Source organism: Zalophus californianus, chromosome 2 (assembly GCF_009762305.2).
Source record: "Zalophus californianus isolate mZalCal1 chromosome 2, mZalCal1.pri.v2, whole genome shotgun sequence".
Taxonomy (NCBI): domain Eukaryota; kingdom Metazoa; phylum Chordata; class Mammalia; order Carnivora; family Otariidae; genus Zalophus; species Zalophus californianus.
In genome coordinates this window covers 675951-701953 of record NC_045596.1, presented here as the reverse complement: position 1 = coordinate 701953, position 26003 = coordinate 675951, and the positions used below count along the sequence as shown (strand labels likewise).

The window sequence follows — 26003 nt, the reverse complement described above, 5'->3', positions numbered from 1 at the left end:
TTCTGGGGGACACCACGTGGCCCTGCTGTTCAGGGATCCTTGGGAGTCATGTGGTGGCCAGCATGTGCCATGTGCCCAGCACAAGGCGCCAACACACGTACCGTGTTGAGACAAGTTCCCCAAGTTGTCCTGCGAACAACACTTACATGGTTCAAGGCCTGAAGCTAGCCTGTAAGCTAGAACCCTGAACCAGCCTCTGTGGAGACCTGGCTCCCGAGCCTTGGGGCTCAGGGCCTGCCTGGCACCTCCTTGCGTCCGCCTGGACATGCACACAGGCATGTGCGCACACATGCCCGGAACCTGCTGTGCTGCAGAGGAGAGGGTGTGGGCAAGACAACGGGTCAAGTGTCCACCTCGTGAGAATGTGCTGCTCTCCTCTCTGGAGAATGGGCTTCAGCCAGTAATTTTTCTTACCTCCATTCCCCCATTTCCTTAAAAACGTGACTCAGAACCCAGAACCCGAACCACCAAACAACATGCTGGTGGTTTCTGACCATGAGTCCGTGACCCCAGTGACAGCGACACGAATACGTGGCCCAACTAGAAGCCTGTGTCTCTTGCGGCACTGCTGTGAGTTACGACCATGCTGGAAGCGGCAGGTGGCCGCCAGGGTCCCGGGCCGTCCCCCCACACAGTGCCCACCGTCTGCTCCAGCCCCCAGACCTACCTGCATGCCCTGCTTGTCTCTGCAGCTGCTGCCTCTGTTCCCAGGCCCTATCCTCCGGGTGGAGGGGCCGGCCCGCCTCATCTCTGGGGATGATCTTCCCATGGAAAGGGCACTGTGACAAAGAGGAGAACTGTCTGGGGAGGCTGGGGCCTCCATCGGCCTGGCCAAAGCCACCTCCCTTCACATTGGCCGCCCGGCACTCAGCACATCTCGGGCTTAGGAGGTGCTGTGGAGAGCAGGGACGCGGGAACCAGTGCAGAGCCCCCCAAGTCCCAGATGTCAGACTCCCGACCCCGGCACAAGGCCTGCCAGCCACGGACAAGCCCTCCCTGGGGAGGGGGCCCAGATGAAGGCCACGGCAGGCTTCACACAGGCTGGCTGGAGCCCAGCACTCCATCTGGCCACCCTGTCTGTGGCCCGGCGGAGTCCTGCGACAACCATCCCCACGTGCGCGGCCCTCCCCGGCCCTGGCTGCCGCCTCACCTTCAGCCGGTCCTGACGCTCGCAGAGCCGGCCATCGGGCCTTGGGGCGCGGCACCGGTGCTGCACGGGCTCGAACTTCCCCGCAAAGGTGATGCAGCGGTTCTGCAGCATCTCTGAGACGGTGGTGCTGAGCACTTCCGTGTCCACCTCACTGGGCTTCCAGAAGCGGTGCTCAGAGTCACACCTGCAACACCAGACTCTCGTAGCTGCCCCAGGGATGCTGCCGACAGCGTGGCTCCAGGCCAGGCAGCCCAAGGAGAGCAGGTCACAAAGACTTCTGGACCCCATCGCAGGTGCCACAAGCCAAACCTCGAGTCGTCCCGTCCACGGCCTCCATGGCTGCCCGAAGCCTGGCAGGACAGGCAGCGCTAGCGGGCGGGGGCTCACCTGGGGGAGGCACTTGTGCCCCCTACTTGTCTGCGGCCCCACAGAGAGTGTCGGCAAGCACTGCGAGGGGACAGCTCCCCGAAAGTCCTTGCAGACCCCAGGCCTGGCCTGTGTGGAGGTCTGAGTCAGAGCGCCGGAGGGGCAAGGACGGATCAGGAAGGGCCTCGAGCCAGGCAGCCACCCTTCAGACCTCACGATGGCACACTATGTAGGAGAACGGTGCAGGACGTCTCCCCAGGGAGCCACAGGAAGGTTCAGAAGGGGTCCAGCCGCCCCCCACCCGCCCCGGCCACAGTTCTATGGTCCCAGTAGAGCCTGCGTGTGGTGAGCGCACCGCAGGGACCTAAGGCAGAGCCAGGCCCTGGGCCTGGTAGTACGCCCGCCGGCCGGGAAAAGGCAGGACCAGACACACCCACACTCACTTGAGGATCTTCCCAGCCATCGGCTGCTCCTGGCCCCAGTAGCACAGGTCCGCCCCAAAGGGCACGACAGGCGCCCGGGCCCACTCTGCTGCCAGCTTCCCAGCCTCCTCCGGTCCCACAGGTGCCCTGGCGAGGCCACAAACAAGACACCCTGACTGTGCATGCAGGAGCCGGCCACAGCCACCTGCCTCCTTCTGTCCTCCCTTCCTCCCCGAGCACAGACACAGAGGCCCCGGGTCAAAACACTGGAGCAGCGACCTCTGCCACCTTGGGACCGAGCTCCAGGGCAGCCTCTGGGGCCCGTGAGAAGCCCAGCACCAAGCCCCAGCGGGCTCCAGGGAGCTGTGCAGGGAGCTGGTCTGGGATCTCTGGTCTTCATCCTGGGCCTGGGGGTGCCCTGACATCCGCCCCCGTGCCCCGGCTGACATGGCAGCTCTCTGAGGACCCTCCCATCCCGTGCAAGCCCTGCCCTAGGCACAGATAGTGGCAGGTGCTCTCCCGGCCAGGGGCGCACCCAGGGCTGCCCCCGCACAGCCAGAGGGGTCTCGGCAGCTTGAGGAGGCAGGTCAACACCCTGAGCAGAGGCAGAGTATCTGGAAGTCACCTGGGGCTCGGGGGAGGGGGCAAGCGTCCACGCAGCTGATGCAGCTGGGCAGCAGCAGAGGTGGGGTCACGTGCCTCCTCATCCCTCCTCGCCTTCTTCCTTGCCTGCAAGCCCCGTGCAGCTGGGTCTTTCTCCAGCCCTGGAACAGAGATGTGCTGTTGTTCCCAGCCACCGTTTCCACGAGCCCAGACCGACCCGCGGGGGCACTGTGCTCCATCCCATGGGGACAGCACAGCAGTGATGCACGCACTAGCCCACAGCCAAGCTCCACGCAGCACCTGCTCGGCCGTCAGCCAGACGAGCCCACCACGCTGGTGTCTCCCAACACCACAGACGAGGCCACCAGGCCGCTGACCTCTGCAGGCCAGCGTCCATCCCCAAGTCCTGAGAACAGGGTGAAAGCAGATTCCTCAACACTATCAGGGCCCTCCCTGACCCCTGCTGGCCCCTCTGTGGGGCGCACAGCTCCCCTGCCCCGTGCAAGCCACGGTCCCAGGGCGGCACAGGGTGTGGATGATGTCACCAGAGGCAAGGCACCCCGTGGGAATCGCCCCCTCCCCACACTCGCTGTGGGGGCCAAGGGCCTGCACTGAGCACTCTCCCCGCTGACAGCCTGCAGGCTGAGTGCGCTCACACCTTGAGAACTGTGATCTGCCAGGAAGGAAGGAAACAGGCTGAGCAGCATGTCCCAGAGGACGAGACGTCAAGAGGTCAAGTGTGCTGCACGCTCCCCAAGGGCCTAGGGGCCCGGAGCTTGGGAAGAGGAGGGGAGAGTGGAGACCACCCCCACAGAATGCGGTAACGACTTGCCAGGCAGGTGGAGGCGCACGTGAGCGGCACGCACCCCAGGCAGCAGGTGGGGGACGAAGCCGGGGGCAGCTTTCACAGCTCAGGTGGGGAGACCAGATGCGCAGCACACAGGTGTCAGCATCGCCATTACCGGACCCCAGAAGCACAGAAAATATAACTGGAGTTTGGAAACAGCTGAAGAAGTAAGACACCCAATTTTCCTGGAATTTGGGAAAGACCAAAAGGGCCTGCTGAGTGCCAAGAAAGAGATGGAGAAAACTTGGCTAATGCAGTTACGAGGAGATTTAGAGACGTTGAAGATGAAAAGAAAGATCCAAAAGGCTTCCAAAGAGAAAAGGCGGACACCTTGAAAGACAAGCATCCTACCAATGCCAGCATTTTTAACAGTGACGGTGAAGGTGAAGTATCTGGAGACCATCCTGAGGAGGTTGAAGCAAAAGACGTTCACACTTAGAACTTTCTCTCTAGCTCACTAGCATCTCACGGTGCCCGTGATGGACGGTCCCGTGCACACGAGACCCCCTCTGGAGCCACTGGAAGGCCTGCTTCGAAAACACTCCCCGAGAAAGTAATCGATCTGTCCGGGAGGAAAGTGAGTTTGGGGCAAGGCATGCGAATGTAAGTGCAAAGTGACGGCCATGCCTCTCGCTGCACACCCAGCACCAGAGCTGAGCCAGCACCGGGGTGAGCACAGTGCGGGGCTGGGGAGGGCTGCGGGGGGAGGGGGGTGCAGACATCGTTACGCTGTGACCGGAACTGCGCACAGGAAACATGGGGATGAAGCTTTCAAAAATGCGGGATAACCCTCAGAAAAATCAGTGATCTTACAATTGTATTAATATTTAATGAATGTTTTAAAAACGAACAGAAAAAACATTAACCTACCAAACCAAAGGTGGGAAAAAGAAAAAAACAAGTGGGCAGTGAAGTGCCTGGGACACTGAACAACAATTCATTAAATGGATTAAAATCAGCTAAAAGGCAGATTAGTCCTAAAACTTTTAGCAACTTGCGGTCCACACAAGACCCACTTAAAGCAAATGGTCAGCAAAACGATGAAGCTGAAGAGGGCCATGTGGACTTACCCTGCAAGTGGGACAGAGAAAGCAGAGACAGCAGCTTCGCCAGGACAACCGGGGTTCAGGCTCAGAATGGACATATGAGCAGAGACACGGCGCACGTGGTAAGCAGCTCAGGGGCTTGCCGTGCCCGGCTCTGCAGACCCTCATAAAACAGACCAAAAAGGTCAAATTCACAGCCACAAGGGGTGCTGTAACCGCGAAGCCTTTCAGAACACACGCACACCTGACCGGACCACCAGGCAGGAGGACCGGGGGACCTCAGCGTCCCCAGACCACGGTCCCTGGGTCACGGAGCGGTCAGGAGGAGCCGAGCAAAGGGCAGTGGAGACCCAGATGTCAGAGACTGACACACACACCCTTCCTGAGCACGCAGACGCGCGGGGCTGAGGGTCCTGCTGAACACAGCTCCACCCAGCACTCTCCAACACCGAAGCACCAATACCGGATTTAGAGGGAAAATCGGAAAGGACATGGCAGCACCGAGGACTGGACACCAGGGAAGGCTTCCCGGCCATTCGGGACTTGAGGAAGAGACTCGCTGGGCCGGTGCCGCTGGGAGGGGCCGCGTCTGCTTCAGGCGTGGGCTCTCTGCAGCAGGGGTAGCCTGACTCGACCTGGAGACGGCCAGCCCAATCCTTCGTGGGCGTCAGCGGACAAGCCACTTTCTGCGCATGGTTTTCCCCGCACGTGGCTGCGCATAGCTGGTTTCGCGGGGGCTCCAGAAGCCCACGGGCCCTTCGCAGGAAACACCTGCCGGCGCCTACTCCAGACGCCCAGCAAGCCTGCCTGCTGCCCTTTCTCAGGTTCCCGCGGCTGAGAGTGGAAGACCGCTCGGGCGTGACGGGTCCCCCAGCGTGGGGACGACAGACCAGGCTCCATCATCACCATGACACCCTAGCCCCAGCTCCCAAAACCCCCCAACACCCCTACTCGGGATACTGACAAGAGCCTGTCACGGTTAGTCAGCCCCACGAGTGTGCATGCGTGCCACACGCACGCGCCCAATGCAGAGCGGGGGCGGGAGGGAGGCTGATAAGTGGGCATTGTGGCATTTAGATGGATACAATCACAGCCTAAGGATCAATATGAGAATTCCTAGGAGTTACAAGAATGAAATATATTTTTCATTGATTTGTTGTTTTAAACCATTAAAAAGATGGGTAAGCGTGTTAAAGCAGAGTAAATACTCAGGGCGCTAAAAAAACACTACCATTTTCACATTGTTGTAGAAAATCAATCTCACTGACATACACTTTCAAAGTAAAACCCCAAAAAGCAAACAGCATGCCTCAGGCCCAGGAGTGAGCATTCTCCGGCAGAGCTGGAGGCCACATGCCACGGCCACACTGCCTGGCCAGCCGCGCCCAGCCACCAGAGGGGCGTGGGCCTCCTGTACAGGAGCCTGGCTCAAATTTACCCCCACATTTGCTTTTCGAAAGAATCCTACAAATGCCCAAATCCCCTTTTTTGTTTAAATTGACCAAGTGGCACCCATTTGCCTGGAGCACTAAGGCAGACAGGGTGGGAGCGATGAATCGATAGCGGGAAATGGAGAGGCTGCGGCTTCCACACGGAGTTAGGCCGCCGAGCTTGACATTATTGATTTTACCTAGTTCAGCTGGCCTTGTAATTAAAATGTAAATTTGAGAAAGAGATTATGTCCTGACAGAAATGGTAGGATTAAGGGGAAGATAAAAGCCCCTCGGTGAAAATTCAGAGAAAGAAATAAGAAAAGCACCAGCTTCCGCAGCTGTGTGGATTTAGACGAATCTACTGCAGGTTCACCTGCGTTTAACTGAAAAAACAGCGGCGGAATATAAACTACGTTATGAACTGACTCTCCCGGCACATTTCCAGGGCCCTGGGGCCACCGGGGCTCACAGTGGGATTTAGGGTGGTGGCCAGGGCAGACCCCACCCGGGGGCATGGCTGTCTCGGGCATGCAGTCGACCCTGGGTCATGGGCCGTCCCGACCCCTGGGACCCTCCGCAGTCCACCTGTCTGCAAACACAGATGGGCAGCACCTGGCCCAGATCCATGTCGGCCACTAGCATGACCTTCCAGGGTACAGACAGGATGCTGTGAACCTTCCAGAGAAAAGGGGTGAGCCGGTGGCAGCGAGAACAACAGGGTCTCTGCCTCCCTCCCTGGGCTCCCGAGGAGCCCTCCAGGGGCCAGGCCACGGGCACCAGGGACTCGGGCCCTGCTGGCCTCAGGTGTACAGGGGCACAGAGGAGGAGGCATCCCGCCTGCCGGACAAACACTGCAGAGCTCAGTGGGGCAGGCACACACACTACCAGGCTTGCAGACTGTCAGGATCAGGAGTATCTCTGTGTGGAAGCTGCTCTGCTCCAGCGTGGCTGGGCCCCAGCTGGCAACACCTGGAGGCAGGGTCACCCACTGTGGCGTCACGGCCGGGCTGAGTCCACGCGCGTGTCCTGTGAGCACGGTGGGCCCACACAGCCTGTCGCCCAGTCCCCTCTGCCACTCCTGCTTAGCACCTTGCCAGTGGGACTGGCGGCAGCCCCACCGTCCCTGCTGAGGGCCACGGCCTGCGTGGCAGAGTGGACGTGGCACAGACAAAGCGCTCCGTGGACTGCAGGCAGCTGTGCTCACCGCGGTCATCAGAACTGGCTACCAAGCACGGCCCCAGGCCAGAGACAAGCTCTCCCTCCTGCGGAAAGGGCTCAATGCCCTCCGAGCAGGACGTGCTGAGGGCCAGGGCAAGTGTCTGCAGCTGGAAAGCCTCGGAGAGGGGACTAGCTAGGGTCAGCATGGGGCTCCCAGGCCCCAGAGGCAGGCCCAGCGCCTCAAAGCCGGACCTCTGCTGGGCGCGCTGCCGGCCGCAGGAGGCGCTCAGGCAGGGGCTGCCCATCACCAGACTCCTCCGTTGCAGAAACTTGGAGAAGTGACCACACTGAGTGGGCTGTTCCCTGGCAGTCCTGCCCCCACTACCTACTGTCCCAGCCTGGAGCACAGGCAGCCTCGGGTATGGCCAGGCTTCTGCTGGGCTCCGGCCTGGGCACGGGAGGGCAGTCACTGGTCCCGACAGATGCCTTAGGCAGCCCCCAGGTACCTCATGGGTTCAGGTGGCGCCTCTGGCCACAGGGAGCCCCTGCTCTGGGGGCTGGGGGGGGACAGCAGCATAAACCAAGGATGGCAGGCCATTTCAGGTGCAGAAGAACACGGAAGAACAAAGGGCAGGAGCGTTGCCTATCGGTCAGAGGAAGACCCAAAAGCTAAGAACTGAAGGCCCGTATGGCTGGAGCAGAGGGCGAGGCAGGCACACGGGCCCTGGCGGGCTGGGAGCCGGGGCGGGTCGCTGCTGCTCCCGTGTCCAGGCTGGTGCCCGGGGAGAACCGGGGCTGTGCGAGCGGCAGGCGTCTGGCCTGGATGTGCTACTTTGGCACGATGCCCCTACTGGGCCCCAGCGCCACACCTGAGCTCCAAACATCTACACTCTGGTTAACAAACTCACATTTTGCCTTATAGACTCAGAGAGAAATCGACTGGTCTGTTTTTCCAGAAAAGCTGCGGGTCTTGTTTTTATTTGCCTCCTCTGTGTGCGCTGGGTAGATCCTGCGGACCCACACCCCTGCTCGCTAGATGGCCACCATGCTGGGGTGCAGATGCGGGAAAGAAGGGAACCCCAGACAGCAACCACTAGTCAGAGCTGGGGCTGCACTTCCCAGGAACAACCCTCCTCCGCCATGAGCTACGGAGGTGTCCTGGGCCAGAGGGGGAGTCCATGACTCCACAGATGGCAAGTGGGGAAGCCCCAGCCAACAGGGCCCGGGGACTAAGGAGCCCAGCAAACAGTCACCAGTCTCCTGCCACCTCGGGAGTCACCCACAGCACTGTCCCCGGGGCACAGGAGCTGTGCGGGCTCTCTGCTCTGGGGTGCCTGCCCCACTCCTGGACTCGCTCCCCAGCGCTGAGACTTGTGTGTCCCCAGCAGGGCTGCCCCTCGTGTGGCGCCGGCCTGGCTGTGCCCACAGAATGGGTGCTGGGGCCTGCGCACCACAGGGACAGTGGGAGCCCACTGCAGGGAGGCCTTGGGGAGGAGCCCGACCCGAGAGTACCTGGGGAACAAAAGGAGAGTTTCAAGATTTTCAGTGACAGATCTGCAGTGTCAGCAGGCGGGGCGCCCCCCATGGCTGGCTTCCCTGCTCAGTGGGCCCCAGACCCCAGATGTGAGGTCACGCCCTGAGGGTCAGCATCTTTAGCAGGACCCTGCCCAGCGCCCCCCACCCCCCGCACTCACCACACTCCGGCCACAGGTGGTCGGGGATGCAGGCCTCATACCCCTCCTTCTCTGGGACCTCGATGAAGTCCCCATCATCCTCGTCCTCAGCCTCAGCCCTGTTCCCTGGGGCTGCCACCTGTGGAAACACCCCCAGACCTATGTATGAGCATAGCGCAGGGGCCTGGAGGTCCCTGGTCCTGCCACAGCACTGGAGACCCAAGATCATCTCTGGGCTTGGTCCCGCTCCTGAGCTCATGCCAGATCCGCAGCTCGCGTCCAAACCACATACAAACCTGTCCCACCACCTGCTGCCCTTGGAAATGCAGGGGAGAGGCGCAGGAGTAGGTGCGTTTCCAGAGCCTCAGGAGACCGACTTCACCCAGGGAGAGGCAGGGCCACCCCTCCCTCCAGGTCAAAGCACCACAGCCACCCCACGTCCACCCTTGTCGGAGGCAGCTCTGGGGATGCTGGTGTGACTACGACACTTCTGGAACATTCTGTTCTTAAGAATGACTTGTTAAAAAGCCACCGAGAAAATAGTTTCCTTTGGATGAGACCCCTTTTCCCACCCAGGTCAGTGTGGTGAGGGGCCCAGAGCCACCAGAGGGGCTGGGGGCCACTTCCACCATAGCCTGCCCAGAGTGCCTGAAGAACTGCACGAGGCTGGCTTCCTTTCTATGAGACCCGGACCCTCTGCCCCCACCCCGCTGGCTGGGCAGCACCCGGCCTCTCCACGGGGGTCCTCCATGGAACAGGAGTCGGGCTTCTGCAGCTGACCCCACATTCTCAGTGACCCCCCCACAGCCCTAGGACCAGACTTGAGGCAAGCAGCCCCCACGGGATCGGTCCTTCCCAAGAGGGTCACAGCAGGGAGGAACCAGGAGTGCCCGCCCCACTGCCAGCCGGCCCTGGAGTACTCGGGAGCCAGTTCAGCCAGACCAGGGCGCAGACCCTGCACCAGTCTCAATCCCACTGAAGGAAACATCCAGGATGGAGGCCCCTGTCAGATAAATACCAACTACTGGGGCAAACTCTGGAGAACCTCGTGACACACACCTTCACTTCTGAAATCTTTCTCCACAGTACACCTCAGGGCCACTGTCGAGGCGGAGGACAGAGAGCCTGGGTGACAATGGGGGCAGGAGGCCCCCCCCCCAGGCTCAGCTGAGTCACAGACACCGGCAGCCCCCCACAGCCCCCCACAGCCCCCCGTCGCTGCAGAGCTGGGCCTGGTGGTGGCCACCGCGACCGGGAACATCAGCAACCACATCTGCCGTTACCTGCGGGCCTGGGGACGCCTGCGGGGGAGCCACCGCCAGCCCCCAAGAGGCACAATCAGATGCAAATGCACTTTGTTTGGGTACAACCCACGGCGGTGCATCTGGGAAGCATGGGAGACATTAATCATCGGAAACTGTAATTTTTTGTTATCAGTCTAACACTGATCAAAAGGGAAGCCTGTCTCCACCACTGACCTGTGAAACGTCCCAATTATACTCTTTGGAAATGACAGGGGCACTTAACTCCCGAGCTGGGCAAATGATGGCGATCAATCACGTTTGAATAACAATGAGCCACGGACCTGAAAATTATTTTTGTATAGAATCTACCCAGAAATTTATGAAAGGTGGAAAGCAGCCCAAGGTTTTAGGGCATTACGGTTCTCGGCTAGTGCAGTGCGTATCAAACACTAAACAGAATTTATGTGTTTTAATTTTCTAAAAGGTAGATGTGGACTGGGTGCTACAATGCATAACACTGAGCGCCGCATTTTAAATATGGGGGTCATTTTCATAAAATATTATGCTTACCGCTCACACCCTTCAATTTCACCAGGGACTTTTACTAAATTTTCATTTCCTAAAAAATATTTAGCTGCTTAGCTATTAGGAATTATACCCTTTCTCCCCAACTAAAACTGTTTATTCCTGTGATGAAATATGGAGCCCGGGGCTGCTCTTTGTCCTTAAATTAACACTGCTCACAGCGGGCTAGGCCGCACCCACCTCCAGGAGGACCCACGGGGCAAGAACTGCCCTCTCAGGGTCCCCGCAGCCAGGGCGCTGGCCTCTGCAGCAACACACTTGTGTGCGTGAGCCATGAGCTCTCTAGCCGCGGGCGGCCCCCTGCAACCACAGCGACACCGGGCCAGAGATGGACTTTGCCGCTAACAGCGAATCTGCGAATCCGCGCTCCAAAGCCTCCAAGTTCAACATGGAGTTCCCGGGGCGGCGTTGGCTCTCTGAAACGCCCCAGCACCTGGGGGAGGGCAGTGACACCCACTGTCCAGAGGAAGCCCCACGACCAGGCAGTCGCACTGCTGTGACACACGTGTGACCTGCTCCAGGGCCTCACACCAAACACCGGCTCAGAGAACAGGAACACCGCCACCAGCCAGGCCAGGAAGCCCTCTCTGAAAGCCAGGCAAAACAGCACGGCCTGGGGAAACTGAGGCCGGCAGGAAGGAGCCTGGCTGGAGCCAGTCCTGGGGGAGGGGCAGGGAGGTGGCCACCTCCCCTCAAGGTCAAAGGTCACAGACTGGCCACGGGGCGGGGCACGGGTGTGTGGATGCCCTGAGGTGGCAACCGGTTGAAGGTGGGTGGTCCTCAAAATGGGATCAACTCATGAACTGTTCTCATTCTGTAGCCCCCCCCCCCCCACCCCCGCTGCGTCTGGGGTGTGCACCCACCTCCTCCAACAGGTGGAGTCCCTGGGCATGCAGCCTGGGAGGCCCGGGCAGGCGGTCAGAGCCCTGTGGCCCACGGACACCTCCCATACCGGGGTGGCCCTTCAGGAGACGCCGCCAGCCGCCACTGCAGGGAGGCACAGAGGAGGGCCATGGGCCTTCTGGCGGTTTCATACAGATGGAGTCGCACCCACAGTTAAAAGGATTTAGAAAAATGAGCCTCTGGGATCATAATTAAACAAGCAATAAAATGGCTAAAATATACAACACAATCAGTGTACAGCAGCGGGGGTATCGGGGTTACCGATTATTTGAGGAGGAAGAGGAAGAGCGACCTGGCTCTGGGAGCGGGTCTGCCCGCCAAACGCATGCCCAGATGCAGCTGGGACCGTTAAATAAATTTTGTACGATCTAATTAACTCGGTGCGCAATCTCAATTACTTTTCACCCAAGAAATCACTTTTGTTCAGTTTTATGTGTGTCTGTTTCCCTTTTTAAAAAAAAAAATGATGTAAGGCCTCGTCAGACAAGTGAGCTCCAAACTGCATTTGTCTTTCAGCGGCTTGATGGCCATGCATTTAAAACCCCATTCTATCTTATAAACTAAAAATTAAACGTGCTCAGCTGTGATGGTCGTCACTGCATCTGCTATTTATATGCTAATGCCCTCCCTGGAAGGCCGTGCAAATTGCCCAGCCAGGCCAATATCTCATGTGCATCTCCAGCTGCTGGGGACGCGCCTTCAGAGGGCAGAGGGCGGTGGGGCGCGCGGGGCTGACCAGGGCAAGTACGAGGGAACAGGGACCCCCGGCCAACACCACCCGGGGCACTCCGAGCCCGCCTGGACGCAGACAAGGCCACAGTGCACGTGGTCCCCTGCTCTGCAGGAACGGAGCTGGTGCAGACGAGCATCACCGTGTTCCAGAGTGACTGTGGCCCCCTTTCCTGTCTGATACAAATCCGCGCAGGATGAGGTGCTCGACAGACAGGCCTCGCCTTGGAAACTGCCTGCTGGCGGTGCAAGCAACCAGGCTGTGGGTCAACGGGACACCTGGAGGTCCATTTCCAGGGCGAGGCTGGGGCCAAGAGCCCTGCTGGGTCTGGGCACGTCCGTCCCCCAACACAGGTGGTGACCCAGGAACCACAGGCGGGTAACTCGAGTCTGCGCTACGGTGCAGATGGGCACCCTCTCCTCCGCGGCGGTTACCCCGGGGAGCCCATGTGAGTGGCTGAGCTGCGGGACAGCACATCCCATGGAGTGCACAGTGCTTCCCCAGTTCTCACCACCCAAGGAAGCGGCATCCACACAAGAACAGGGAAACCTGCTGCGCACGCTCTCCTTCCTCAGGCCAACCTTCACAGGCAAAATGCAGGCGGCCAGTGCCCTCCGTGGCCAAGGCTCACACAACCTCCCCACAAGACTGAGTCTTACCACCTGTGTACTGGGGTAGTGACGTGACCCACCTCACAGGGCTGCTTGTGGAATCAAAGGGACGATGCGTGAAGGTGTTCAGGAGCAAGGGGTGCGCAGCAGTGCAGGGGGAGAGCTGGACGCGGCGGGGCTGTGCTCTGGGGCCCCAGGGCGCAGGGGAGAGGGCCGGCCCTGAGCAGTGGGGCACCTGTGTGCGCTGCCAGCCCTGGTGAGAAGGGCGGAAGGCGTGCGGACCCCTCCCCCGGTTCGCAGCCCTGCAGCCTCGTGGCCTTCAGCGTGATGGAGGGAGCCGCGTCTCCAGGAAGGTTGTTTACTGGCCCTGCCGCGCACAAGGTCCTGGCTGCTGGCTGATTTAGTTCCCCTGCCTCCCTGGGGTGCCTGACTCGTTCAACATTTCATTCCCCGGCTTCCTGCTCTGTCCTTTTCACCTACAGGAAGCCGGCACTCACGTGGCTCCCACGGCACAGAAAACTTGTCGGACACAATGGCAGCAGGAGCGTCCAGGGCCCCTGCCTGAGGCGGGAGGTACTTCCTCCAGCAGAAGGCCCGTCCCATCTGCTGGGGAGGCCGCGCGGGCAGGCAGCGGGCGGCCGGCACAGAAGGAAAGCCTCCCAGAGCCACATGGGGTGATGTCTGCTTTGGGAACGAGTGAGGATGTGCCCGCGGTCCAGACCCTGTGGCTGCATCAGACTGGTGTTCGGTGAGGACGGAAACACCCACATGAGTATTCTACCCGTTTATACAACCCAGCCATTAAAAAAAAAATCCTGCTGATAGTTTATATAAACTGATGCTTGAAATTATTTTTTTCATAGTAGTTGGTAGGGAAATAAATATTTTGTTAATTATTACAAACACACAATAATTAGTGATCGTGGCCACATAATTAAACTGTAGACAATTTAAAAGTTTACACAGGATTTTTATCAGTTTCACGAATGTAGCAGGCACGGATTATTACACCTCTCCCACAGCAGAGGACTGGAAACTAAATCTACCAAATGATGCTCCACATTGATCTATTTGAGATTTATACACAGCTGCTTCCAAACAGAACAGAGACACACTCTATAAAACAAACAGTTACACATATTTAAACGGACTTAAATATTTCTCAGAGATGGAACCTCTAAGTCAAAAGGAAAACAGTATGTAGAAACCAGCAACAACACAAAACCCCGAAACAGGACACCTTCCGACACCCCCACCCCCGAACGGCTTGTTCCCAGCTGGGCTCCCGGCTCCTCCCCAGCATCTGAGCTGCCAGCCAGGAGCCCTGTGTTTGTGCTCATCTCTGACACATTTGTCAGAGGTCCTAAAATCCTCAAATCCCACGTTCCCGAATCAGCGTCCCAGCTCGGCCAGCTGTGCACGCGTGTTGCCACACCGACCCGCCAGGGTGGGAAACGCTATGGCAAATGATTTAAAGCCCTGTCCGTTTTACCTCGAAAATGAGCAGGAGAGCAACTTGTTGGTAACTTCTAATTACCGCAGTGGCTCCCGTGCCGCCCGCCCGGCGCGGAGTGGGAGCAGATGTGCAGATACGTGGCGCGTCTGTTCTGGGAGCGGCGCTCACCTGAGCGCGGTGCTGCCACTCAGCCACTCGAGCCCCAATCGCTTCATCTCCAGGTGCCGCCACCCGCCAGCGCGGGTGAGCACAATCTCCAAGGTGTTTCACTTCTCCACCAAACTGATTTAAAAAACACGAACTCTTCCAAGGCACAATCTCCGAAATCCTTTGGAGATTGTGCCTTTTTTAAATCAGTAGCTGAGAAGTGTCTGGAAAGTGTCCGTTCGGGCTGACAAGAGGCAGTGATGCGCCCTTCCCGCTGAAGCCGCTGCCACCTCCCACAGGCGGCTTCAGCCTACAGGGCCCCAGTGACCCGCGAGTCTGAGTCTTGGCCGGCCCTCCTATCCATGCAGGAGGGGCAGGGCCCCTTCAGCCACAGCCGTCCTCCAGGTTGGCCCCCCCCCTCGCCGCGCTCCCCCGAGCCTCCCTGACCAGCCCGCCCAGAGCAGCATGGAGCTGCCCCCACCAGACGCTCCCTCGGATGCCTGGGGGGCAGTGCCGGGGGCTCCCAAACAGTCCAGGCACAGGCCGGGCACTGGCTGGGGCTGGGGCTGGGGCCGGCCCTGCAGAACACCTTGTGCCTCCTGCACTGGGAGGCCCCGGCCTCACTGGGCCCGTTAGGAGAACTGCCCTTCCCCTGGGGGCCCTAGAGCTGTGAGGCGAGAAGGTTCTGCTGCCAGCTCTGGGCTCCGAGTCCTGCCCACCCCAGCAGTGCTGCGGACCCCAGGCCTGGCGGGGAAGGTCATGCTGTCCAACCAGTCCTCACGGCTTCCGGGGCTCTCCCCAAAGCCCCAGCTGCCCTGAGGGTGCTTCCCCGGGTTCCTTCAGACACAGCGCGAGCCCCTGCTAGGCAGGGGGGCCGGTCGTCAGGGCGCCATGAATCCCCACACCCCTCCCTGCTATGAGGCCAGCCGCTGCCCTGATGCCAAGACCCTGGCTCGTCCAGCATTCAGAGATAAGTCCCTCCCGACGTCCTAGACAAGCCAACTGGATCACCTCCCTCCTGAGACCAGAGAACAGCGCTCCTCGGGTGTTAAAAAAAAAAAAAAAAAAAAAAAAGCACCTTGGTCAAAATTCACACAGCTATCTTCTTGGTGAGCTCACAGCCCCCAAGCAAGGCTCTACGAAAAGCCTCGCGCCCAAAGAAACCCCGCTAGGACATCAGCCGGCAAACGCCAGGCAGCCTGCAGGCCCTGCTCCCAGCCCAGAACTTTCTTCAGACACCACAGCTTTGCTGTAGAAAGACAAGACCGCCCTCTGCCGGTCCCTGGGGCCCCCACACCCTGCACCTGGAAGACAGCCGGTGGGGCCATCCCTCAGAAGCGCACGCCAGGGTAGCGGCCCTGCGCCAGGTGTCCGGGGGCTCTGGAGGAGTCAAGGTCGCTGGGTGCCAAGACCCACGGTGTCAGCCGCCGCCCGTCCCGGGTCCGAGGGGCTCCGAACCTGCTCTTTTCCCTCTCCCCGCACCCCAGGGCTCCTGCTCTAAGCGGTACGTCCAACCAGAGCAGAGGTGCAAATACGCCACTCAGGGGGCCAGGTGCGGGGTCCCAGCACCCTCGCAGAGAGGTGCACGCTGGAGTCCGCTTCCCGGCCTCTAAGAGGGCAGCGGCTGTGCTGACCCCCACTGTAGTCCAGCTCTGAGCGCCCTGCCCTGCTGGCAGGCCCCCGAGGACACCTGCGGAGGGACGTGGCTCTCATGTCCATCTCAGCATCAAGGTCTAGGCCTGGCACAGGTCACGGGAGGGGGGCCCCCAAAGTCACCTAGTGTCCCAAGAGCTGATGGACCTCACCCATGCCCCATCAGCTAAGTGTGGGCCTGTCCCTGCTCCACAACCTTGCCTGGGGATGCAGCACTCAAGAGGACTAGCCTCCCCCTCCCAAACCTGTGCCTGTGAGGTGCCACACGACCAGAAGATGCCCAGCCTTGACCAGCCTCCCCGCTGCATGTTCACCCCACCTCGCCACCCGGGAGCTCCTCTGTAGGGCCCTGCTTGGGACCATGGCGTCCACCTCCCCAGGCCAGGGACACGGCCTTCTGCAGAAGTCCGAGGACAAGTCCTGATTCTGTGTCTACCTCAGACACCCCAACACCAAGTGTCCTTGGCCACGATGCAGGTGGACAAGAAGAAATGCTGAAGCCCCGAAGGCCCTCACCAGCTCACGGGAGGCTCTGCTGGGCACTCGGGAGGCTCAGGGTATAGCAGTGCGGCAGGGCTGGCCTGGATCTCAGCTCAGCCCATGGCCGCCTCCTCCAGGGCCCTGGGATCTTCCTCCCAACTAGAACCTTCTGCCTCCTCCTGCAGCTCTCCCATGCCCTCCTGCCCTGGACCCTGGACCCACCCTCCATCCACAGGGAGGCTTGCACTGTGCTCTCTGGCCCCCCAGACCAAAACTTCCATTTCAGGAAAGGAGCTCCCAGCAGGGCAGGAACCAGAATACTTCCAAGCCCCAGTGACTCCTGCTGACTCAGAAAACAGCTCAAAGAGGACATCCTGCAGTCACCCCTCCCCAGGCTGCTGGCGGCACTCACCTCCCTCCAGCGCCCTTCCTCAGGCTGGATGTCCAGCTCTCCCAATTGCCTCAGGGCCCTTTCCAGTTCCATCTTCAGGTCGATGGCAGCTTCCAGGTGCCCACCGTGGATCCCTGCGCGGGTGAATATCTGCCAACAAGGGGGCGCATCATTCAGGCAGGCCGGGGCACCCTCCCCACCCCCCCGGCGTACACCCCCGCACACCCCGTGGCCCCGACTCTGCCCCAGCACCCTGGCACACGGGGACCTCACCTGGACCCAGGAGCACACAGCTGGCAGGAAGGTGTTTTGGATAAGCTTGAGCGCGTCCCGGGCGGAGTGGATGACAGCGTGATTGTCTTCGTCCTCACGCACCCTCAGGTTGTCTGTAACAAAGCAGCAGGGTCACTAGAGGCACCAGGGCGGTCACCCAGCACACGGAGGGTGCCCCAGCCACGTTCCTGCCCAGGACCCCCATACCTCGTGCCGAGAAACAGATTCAGTCCCTTTAAGATTCTGATTTTGGTGCAGACCCATTTTAGCCTGAGCCCGATGCCTCCCTCCACACCAGACCTCGAGACCCCACACAGCATTCTCACGGACAGACAAGACCCCAGTCCATCCGCCGAGCCCCCGGAGCCCTGGAGCCCCTTCCCACTGCTGCCCACACGCCCTCCCCTCTGCGTCCCGCCACCCCCACCTCCTGCACATGGCCTGCTCACCCACCCCGCCAGACGGCTGTTAGTTCCCTGGGGCTGGTGGGACCCAAGATGCCTGGGGGTGGCAAGTCTTCCACACAGCTAGGCAGCCTGATGCCCTTCCTCTGTGAACACCCTCAAAGGGCTCCCAACCACACCTGCATCATCACGGTGCAGAACGTGGTGAGAAGCTGCTGTCCAACCACGTTTTCCTCCGAAGCCAGAGCGGGGGGGCGCCTGATCCCTGACAGTCACCCTCCGATCCCGATGGGCCTGGGACCAGGCCCCTGCAGCCTCCCCAGTCCCTTGGAGGATCAGGCCTGCCCATCACACGGAGGACCTTGGGGTGGAGCCACGGGCCCCCCAAGCCTCAAGTCACCCCTCACCCCGACCTTGAGTCCCTGCCCTGCTCAGAGTCCCAAGAAGTCTGGGGCTCTCGCCAGCGTCCCTAGGGCCCACGGCTGAGGGAAAGAGAGCCCTGGCCAGCCGGCAGGAGCGGCGCTTACCTGAGGAGAGCTCCACGTCTAGTGTGTACTTGTGGGAACCCAGCCCGTGGCGCCGCCACAAACCCTTCCTCATCGCTGTCGCTGTCTTCCTCCTCCTCGGCCCCTGTGGCCCCCCGGGGCGGCCCCTCCCCACTGCCGGCCTCCGGGATGGCCGGCACAGGCGAGCAGGGTCTTGCTACAGCAGGGCTGCCTCCTCGTCCCCATGATTCCTAGCGCCGGCCTGGCAAGGGGCACTCTGCTCAGACACACTGGAGACCCCCATGGGCAACGAGGCGCTCAGGTCTGCGGCAAAGTCCAGTGGCACCAGCAGCCTGAAGCAGCTCTCCACCTCCGTGAGGCAGCACCGGATGTCCGCGGACATTTCTGCAGACACAGGTACTGCCTGTTGGGGCCCGCCAGCAAACGGCACCACCTCCCCCAGGGCAGCGCCCATGATCAAAGGGAGGGCCACGTCCCAGTAGCCGGTGGGCCCCAGCGGCAGGCGGGCTGTGTTACACGGGAGCGCAGGCTGCCCCGAACTTGCGCCTCCCCCTTCCTCCCCCAACAGAGGCCGGTGCCCTGGGCGTGCGGAGGCTTGGCAATCACTGAGAAGCCCACCAGCTCAGCAGCACAAGGCCACCCTCTGGGATGTCCTTGGAAACACCCTCAGGTCTGGACTTCTGCTGCGAGTTTCACTGGTGCCCTGGGAATGCCAAGTGGGCTGTGCCGCCATGAACAGAGCTTCCGGAGGCCAGAGGCCAGTGGGGGAGCCATCAGCACACACACCACTCCCCAGTCCTCCATTTGGAGCAGATCTCGACCGTTCTACTCTGGCCAGCCACTTCCTGACAGGGATCTCCCTGGGGCTGGCCAACACCCTCCTCGGGGGACAGAGGACTGCTTCCAGCCTCTTCTGGGGCCAGGCACCCCAGAAGTGCCTTCAGCTGGGGCCTGCCCCCTCGGGTTCCTCTCCCCTGGCTGCCCCCTCACGGAATGGGCCAGCTGCTCAGAAGCGTCAGGTTTTGGAGGTGGGGGCGCTGGCAAGAGCAAAGAGGGGCCATGAGATGAGTAGGCACATCTCCCCCGCTTCCCCCAGCCGAGACCTTCACCGAAGCACGGTGCCCACGCAGGCTCCGCCAGGGGGCGCGGGAGAGCAGTGGCCACCCAGACGTCCCTGGGGACAAGGCTGGGTCTGCCCCCGCTCCCCGCTGCTGCGGCAGCAGGGTGGGCAGGCTGCACAAGGCCCTGGGCGGTGCGGCAGGTGCCCTCAGGCCTGAGAACTCACTCACCCTCCATGTCCCTGATGGCCTGCTCAGACCTCTCCCTGTAGATTCTATCCAAGCGCTTCTGCTTCTCCTCCTCCCGCTTTCTTTCTGCCAGAGTCCGCGCGCTCACGTCCTGAAAATCCACCTGGGAAATTGAAGTGGACGTGAGACCTGACTGCACAGAACACAAAGAAAATGGGTCAAACACAGGCCTAGGAGAAGACGTGCCGGCACCAGCACAGAGCCAGACCCTCTGGGTCCCTGGGGTCCAGTTCTTCCAAACACCAGGAAACACACTTGACAGCAATGATTGGTCCCGACAGAGGCACCGACCAGCCCCATCCTCCAGAAAAAGCAGCATGCTGCCTGCGAGGTGTACGGGGGGAGGCCGCTCGCCCCACCCAGGGGCCTGGAAACACCCTGGGAGGGGACCCCGGATGTGCAGTGCCAGGCAGTATGCTCAGGCCAACAGTGGGGACCGGCCAGCCACCTGGACAGGAGGGCGGGCGGTGGCAGCAGCCAGTCCTGGTGGGTCTCATGCACTCAAGGCCACCAGAGCCCACAGCAGCCCACAAGAGGGACTCAACTCCTGGACACAGAGCAAGGCCGCGTCTGAGAAGCCGACCCCTTTTCCCTCGTTTCGGCTTTCTGTGGAAGTCAAGACCAGAGGCCCAGCTCCTCCACACATCCTCCTCCCAGAGCTGCTGCCCTGCTCCTGGGAGCACCCCCACTGCCCCCGAACACTGGCTGGCCACCGAGGCCAGACAAGTCTGTCCACCAACACAGCACAAAGTGTGGCCTGCCCACCTGTTTGCTGTGTCTTAAGAAGTGGTAGCCCAAGGAGAGCTTCTTGTAGGCCGCACCGTACTTCTCATGCCACCCTTGGATGGCCCGGGTGGCAGCCTGCCGCAGCCTCTGAGCCACCTCCCTGGGAGGCGGCAGGGGCTGCTCGTGGTCAGTGCCCCAGTGTGAGCTCCAGAAACTCCTGAAAGTTGGAAACAACAGCATCCTGAACTGATGGGACCGGGCGAAGAGCTCGTCTATGGCCTGGAATGCGGAGAGGCGGATCTCGGCGTGGTCCTGGCTCAGCTGGGGCCCCGTGAGCAGGTGGTAGGCATGGCTGAGCTGCTCCTCTGAAGACCTAAGGACACCAGTCATCCTCACTGAGTGCCTGATACTCTGTGCGCACAGCATGCAAAGCAGCAGGGCCCTCTCCCCTTTGTCCAGAGAAGTTTGGGACAACGGACTGCCTTCGGGTCCCTGCCTGTTTCTGTACGACCCACAAGCAAGAATGGTTTTTACAGGGGCGCCTGGGGTGGCTCAGTCGTTAAGCGTCTGCCTTCGGCTCAGGTCATGATCCCAGGATCCTGGGATCGGGCCCCGCATGGGGCTCCCTGCTCCACAGGGAGTCTGCTTCTCCCTCTCCCACTCCCCCTGCTTGTGTTCCCTCTCTCGCTGTATCTCTCTCTGTCAACTAAATAAATAAAACATTTTAAAAAAATGGTTTTTACATTTTTTAATGGCTGAAACAAACCAAAATAATACTTCATGACATGTGAAAATCTTGACAGCCAGCGTCAGTGCCCATCAAGTTTTATCAGGACACAAGCACGGCCGCTCCTTCACATCGTTCCCACTACTGTCCACAGCTGAGCCATCACTGCAGAAACTTTATGGCCTGCAAAGCCTTGAGGAGTCACCATCTGGCCCGTCAGAGAACATCAGAGCAGATTCCATCCCAAGCGGAAAACCCCAGCCCCAGCCTCCCCTGCAGACGCAGCGACGGGACTGAAGCAAAAGTGAAAGGACCTGCCCTCCGAGGAGCCTGCACACACCCTGCCCCTCCTGTTGCCCCTTCCCAGCTACCTTCCCTGCAAAAGAAGCTGCTACTGTTCTGCGGTGTTCTGGGTCTACACTGAAACCTAATCTGAGCTGAAATTTTTTTTGTCAAAAGCTGAAGACTTCCTTAAAGCCACTTAAATTCTCCTGTTTTGTAAATACAGGATAAGGACCATCAGCAAATCTCGACTTATGCTCAACAGGTCCCAGCTGACATGGCCTTTAGAAAGCGCTCATGCCGCACACACCGCCCCCCCACCCAGGACCACTGCCCCACAAGGTGACCACCTGCCAGAGCTGGGCCCTGCAGGGTCCTGGGGAAACATCCTGGACCGCTCCTTCCCTGCGCAGAGAGACGACAGTGGGGACACAGGCAGGCCAGGGCTGAGATAGATGCAGGTGGTAGAAGGCCTGACCCCGAGGGTGTGGCGGACTTGCTGAGCCAGCCAACTGGTGTGAAATGCTGAACCTTAAGACATACTTGCAAATTTTCTTCAGTTCCTTCATTTTCTCAGGATTCAGCTGGGGTTCCCCCGAAGTTGTGAGCTCTTCTACCAGCTGGGACAGTTTCTGATCCATATCTAGAAACGTGCACGGCAGAGATGTGATATGACCACCTAGCCTTCATGATCTGTTACACATTTCCCGAGCTGTGTCCTGGGCCTTCCAGGGGGCTGCAAGGCTGGCCCCTCCAGCCCTTGCCTCTGAGGCGACCTGGACGCGGAAATACAACAATTCAGATGATGTTCTGGACACAGCCCTTTTGGTGGTAAATTAGGAAAAGCGCAACAACAAAATATTAACTCTGGAGCTCTACAACCCCACACACGGGAGATACCTCAGCAACACAAGAAGGAATGCAACTGCCTAAACAAAATTTAAACGAGCTTTTCCCAAATGTGACTGTGGCACTTCCTCCTTCACGATACCGTTCATTCACAGTCCACGAGGCAGCCTCTGCAGACGGCGAAGAGCGAGTGACTGCACTCTTGTAACTTGCACCCAGAGACCCAAAGGCAGATCGGAGTGGAGCACACAGCAGATGTGCAGTAAGGAAAAGGAAGGGTGATGTCCAGGGCCCCAGAAGTCAGTCGTTCGGCTCGAACTGAGACTGGGGGCAGGCAGCATGGGTGCCAGGCCGGCTGCAGGGCTGTTTTCTTCGGGAGAAGGAGGGGCCAGGCCCAGCAGGTGTACACGGCCTCTCCAGGAGGTGCTCTCCGAGCAGTGAACTTTGTCACTGACACCAACTCAATACACACTTGGCAGGGGCAGGGGGCTGCTCACCTGAGCACCCTCCCAGCATCCCCCACTGCCCGGGTGGAACTGCCAGAGTTCCTAAACCCAGGGCACCATGGCCACACCAGACAGAAGAGGGGTGTCCCGGGGAAGGGGGAGGGGACGGAGTCCTGGGGAGGGCGAGGAGGAGCACGGTGTGGGCGGGAGGACGGGGAGGGACAGGGTCCTGGGAGGGGAGGGGGAGGAGGAGCGGGGGGGGGAGGAGGAGGAGGGGGACAGGTCCTGGGAGGGAGGGGGAGGGGGAGCAGGGGGAGGAGGAGGAGGGGAGGGACAGGGTCCTGGGAGGGGGGGAGGAGGGGGAGGAGGAGCGGGAGGGGGGGGTAGAGACGGGGGGGGGGGAGGGACGGTGTCCCGAAGAGGACAAGGAGGGGTTGGAGGGGGAGAGACAGGGTCCTGGGAGGGGAGGAGGAGGGGGAGGGGGAGGAGAAGCGGGGGGGGGGGGAGGAGGAGCGGGGGGGAGGAGGAGCGGGGGGAGGAGAGATGGTGGGGGGAGGAGGAGGAGGGACAGGTCCTGGGAGGGGAGGGGGAGGGGGGAGCGGGGGGGGGAGGAGGAGGGGGAGGGGGAGGAGAAGCGGGGGGGGGAGGAGGAACGGGGGGGGAGGAGGAGCGGGGGGAGGAGAGATGGTGGGGGGAGGGGGAGGAGGAGGAGGGACAGGTCCTGGGAGGGGAGGGGGAGGGGGAGCGGGGGGGGGAGGAGGAGGGGGAGGGACAGGGTCCTGGCAGGGGGGGAGGAGGGGGAGGAGGAGCGGGGGGGGGGTAGAGACGGGGGGGGGGCGGAGGAGGGACGGTGTCCCGAAGAGGACAAGGAGGGGTTGGAGGGGGAGAGACAGGGTCCTGGGAGGGGGAGAAAGAAGAGGAGGAGCGGGGGAGGAGGGACGGCCGTCCCAGGAAGAAAGCGGGGGAGGCGCGGAGCGTCCTGGGGAGAAGGAGGGAAACAGTCCCGCGGACGAGGCCGGCCCTCGGAGGGGACCAGCCCGGCCGCAGCCCCTGCCGGGTATCGCGACGACCGCGACACCTACCGCGCACCAGGCCGCTCGCCTCGCCCCTCCCCTTCCGGCGGAGAACCCGCCCCTATCACGTGCCCCAACTCGCCACAGTCATTGGCTCGCCCTCGCACGGGCTGCGCGGGGACGAAGGTCAGCGCTGCGACGACCGCACCTAGGCGCTACGCGACCGCTGTCACCTTAGCCCGCCCTTTCCGGCGGGGGCCCCGCCCTCCTCCTGTCACGTGGCCCCGAGCTCGGCAGCCAGTGGCTCGCCCTGACCCTGGAGACGGGAGCGCCGGGGCGGGGCCGAGGTCTGCGCGGTGACGCAGGCGCGCTCCCGGAGGGTCGGGACGGCCGAGGCGGGCGAAAAAAGGAAGCGGGAGGGCGCAGCAAGTCCTTAAAGGAGCCGCGTGCCCGGGTGCCGGGGCGAGGCGGGGCGGACCCGAGGGGGGTGAGCCGGGTCTCCACGCCGCGGTCGCCCAGGAGTGTGGGATCCCCGGGCCCTGCCACCGCAACAGGCGGGCCGGGAAGGCCCGGGTGGGAGCCGGTGCGCGCTTCTCCCGCGGGCGCCGGAGACCCCGCCTCCACGCGCCGCCCCGCGCTGCCCGCTGCCCAGAGGGGCCGGGGAGGAGGCGGCCGGGGGGTTCCCCCAGGGCCGGGGCCCGCACGACGTTCGGGGTTGGGTGACGTGAAAAGGGGCGGCTTGCGTGGCGGCCCCCAGCCCCTGCCGGCACGCGGGGCCCTGGCCGTCCCTGACCCGCCGTCGGACGCCCGCGGGTGTGTCCGCGCCGCTCCCGGAGGCGGTCAGCTCGGGAGCCCTCGCCGTGCAGGCGGACACGCCTCCGGGCGCTGGCGGGGCGCCTGCCAGGCTTCGTCATTCCCCAGGACGCCCCTCGCCCCTGCCCGCTGCGCAGTGCAGGCCCGGCTGGCCTCGCCGGGGCCCCGCAGTCGCTCGCTCCTCGTGCAGCCCGGGCCCCCGGCCCGCGCCGTCCAGCCGCCCGTGCGCACCCATGGGTCCTGGGCAACCCCCCCCGGGGAAGCGGGCCCTGGGGGGGATCCCCTCACCTCTCTGGCCTGCTGCACCTGAGGGTCCTCTCGGGGCCAGGCGGTGGCCTCACCCATCCCCTGCGCCCTGTGTGCCCCCCTCCCACAGGCTGTGTGGCCACCGCCCCGTTTGGGTTTTGTCTCTGCCTTTTCCTCGGGAACGCCTGCCTCACCCGTAGGTACTGAGGCCCCCGGTGCTTGAGGCTCTTTGAGGGGGTCTCAACAGGTGCTCAGAAAGCAGTGCAGATGGATGCACAACCGGATGAAAGCACCGCAGACCGAGGCGCACTAGGCTGTTAACTATCAGCACAAGAGCATGCTGTTCCTGGAAAGAGCTGTGCACTTGCCCTGCACTCCCTTCTCCTCCTTTGACACCTGTGTCCCCCCAGGCGGCCTGTGATGTTTGTGTGGCCCAGTCCGTCTCCTGCCTACCACCCTTGGCACAGCTGATGGGGTGTCTGTCCTTCCACTTACTCAGGCCAGTGACCTGGGGGCTCATGGGCCCCTGTGTCCAACCGACTGGGGGACCCCCCCATAGGCCCAGCAGCTGCCTGTCCCCCCATATCTGCCCTCACACCCCTGGAGGCCACTCACCTCACGGCAGCCAGGATGAAACTGTCAGCGCTGCCCACCGCCCGCCTCTCCAGCCCTGCTGCTTCCGTCCGTGGAGCCCACTCTCCGGCCCGGAAGGCTGCTCCCAGCCCACCCTCGCCGGCCTTGGAATTAGCCCCCTCCCTCCCTCTTAGGCAACTCCACTTCATCCTGTGGTGCTGACTCCCTATCACACAAGGTCCATAATCTTATTTTTTTGTTTTCTCTTTGCTCCCAGAACCTATGCTCCATGAGAACAGGGATCTTTATTTTGTTCCATGAGGTCAGATACACAGTAGGTGCTCGGTATTGAATGTTAAGTAAATAGATTTAGCCCCGATGAATGTGTTGAGACCTAGAGGATATTGCAGAAGAAGCAACTGGGACTTTCAGAGATGAGGAAACCCAGTGGGACGCACAAAACCCTTCCGAGGCGCGTCAGAACCAGAGCGTGGACAAGCAGCGATGAAAAGCAGGGGAAGAGAAAGCGCAACGTATAGTTAACAGAGGTAAGAACACCAGACTTCTTGGTCAGAACGTCACAAGCTCGAAGATAGTGGCATGAAATCGTTAACGTACTAAAAGAAAAAACACCTGTCAACCTGGATTGTATATGCAGTGAACTATCCTTCCCAACCTGAATTAGATCGAAATAGAACACTTTCAGACCAAGAAAAGCTGAGTGAATTCATCGCCAGCAGGTCTGCATGGAAGCATGCAGTAAATTCTTCAGATGAGGAAAATGCTAGCAGATGCAAACTTAGATCTATAAAAGCAGTGAAGACTGCTGTAATTGGCAAATGTGGGTAAATACAAGATCCATTTTGTTTCTGTTCCCAGGGTCCTGGGATCAAGTCCTGCATCGGGCTCCCTGCTCGGCGGGAAGCCTGCTTCTCTCTCT

At 61.0% G+C, this 26003-nt stretch overlaps 2 protein-coding genes across 2 annotated transcripts in view; one reads left to right on the top strand and one right to left on the bottom strand.

Annotated features, from left to right (window-relative positions):
• Positions 1 to 22624, bottom strand: part of UVSSA (UV stimulated scaffold protein A) — a 27486-nt gene extending 4862 nt beyond the window's left edge. The window contains 15 exon segments of the mRNA XM_035726141.1: positions 668 to 779; positions 1151 to 1334; positions 1960 to 2085; positions 2564 to 2702; positions 8720 to 8837; positions 16920 to 17048; positions 17172 to 17284; positions 18103 to 18157; positions 18159 to 18248; positions 18250 to 18291; positions 18293 to 18465; positions 19371 to 19491; positions 20154 to 20487; positions 21667 to 21766; positions 22470 to 22624. Coding sequence (XP_035582034.1) covers positions 668 to 779; positions 1151 to 1334; positions 1960 to 2085; positions 2564 to 2702; positions 8720 to 8837; positions 16920 to 17048; positions 17172 to 17284; positions 18103 to 18157; positions 18159 to 18248; positions 18250 to 18291; positions 18293 to 18465; positions 19371 to 19491; positions 20154 to 20487; positions 21667 to 21766; positions 22470 to 22488 — 1855 coding nt within the window. The 5' untranslated portion in view covers positions 22489 to 22624.
• LOC118356711 (collagen alpha-1(III) chain-like) lies at positions 22537 to 26003 on the top strand. Its single transcript, XM_035726077.1, has 3 exons — positions 22537 to 22617; positions 23670 to 25611; positions 25943 to 26003. The coding sequence occupies exons 1-2, from the start codon at positions 22537 to 22539 to the stop codon at positions 24552 to 24554; spliced, it is 966 nt and encodes a 321-aa protein (XP_035581970.1). The 3' UTR covers positions 24555 to 25611; positions 25943 to 26003.

Excerpts from the sequence above, each read along its gene's own strand:
- LOC118356711 (XM_035726077.1), top strand. The coding sequence starts at position 22,537 with ATGGCCACACCAGACAGAAGAGGGGTGTCCCGGGGAAGGGGGAGGGGA. Across the intron at positions 22,618-23,669 it reads AGGGCGAGGAGGAGCACGGT|CCCGCCCTTTCCGGCGGGGG; the intron begins GTGGGCGGGAGG and ends CTGTCACCTTAG.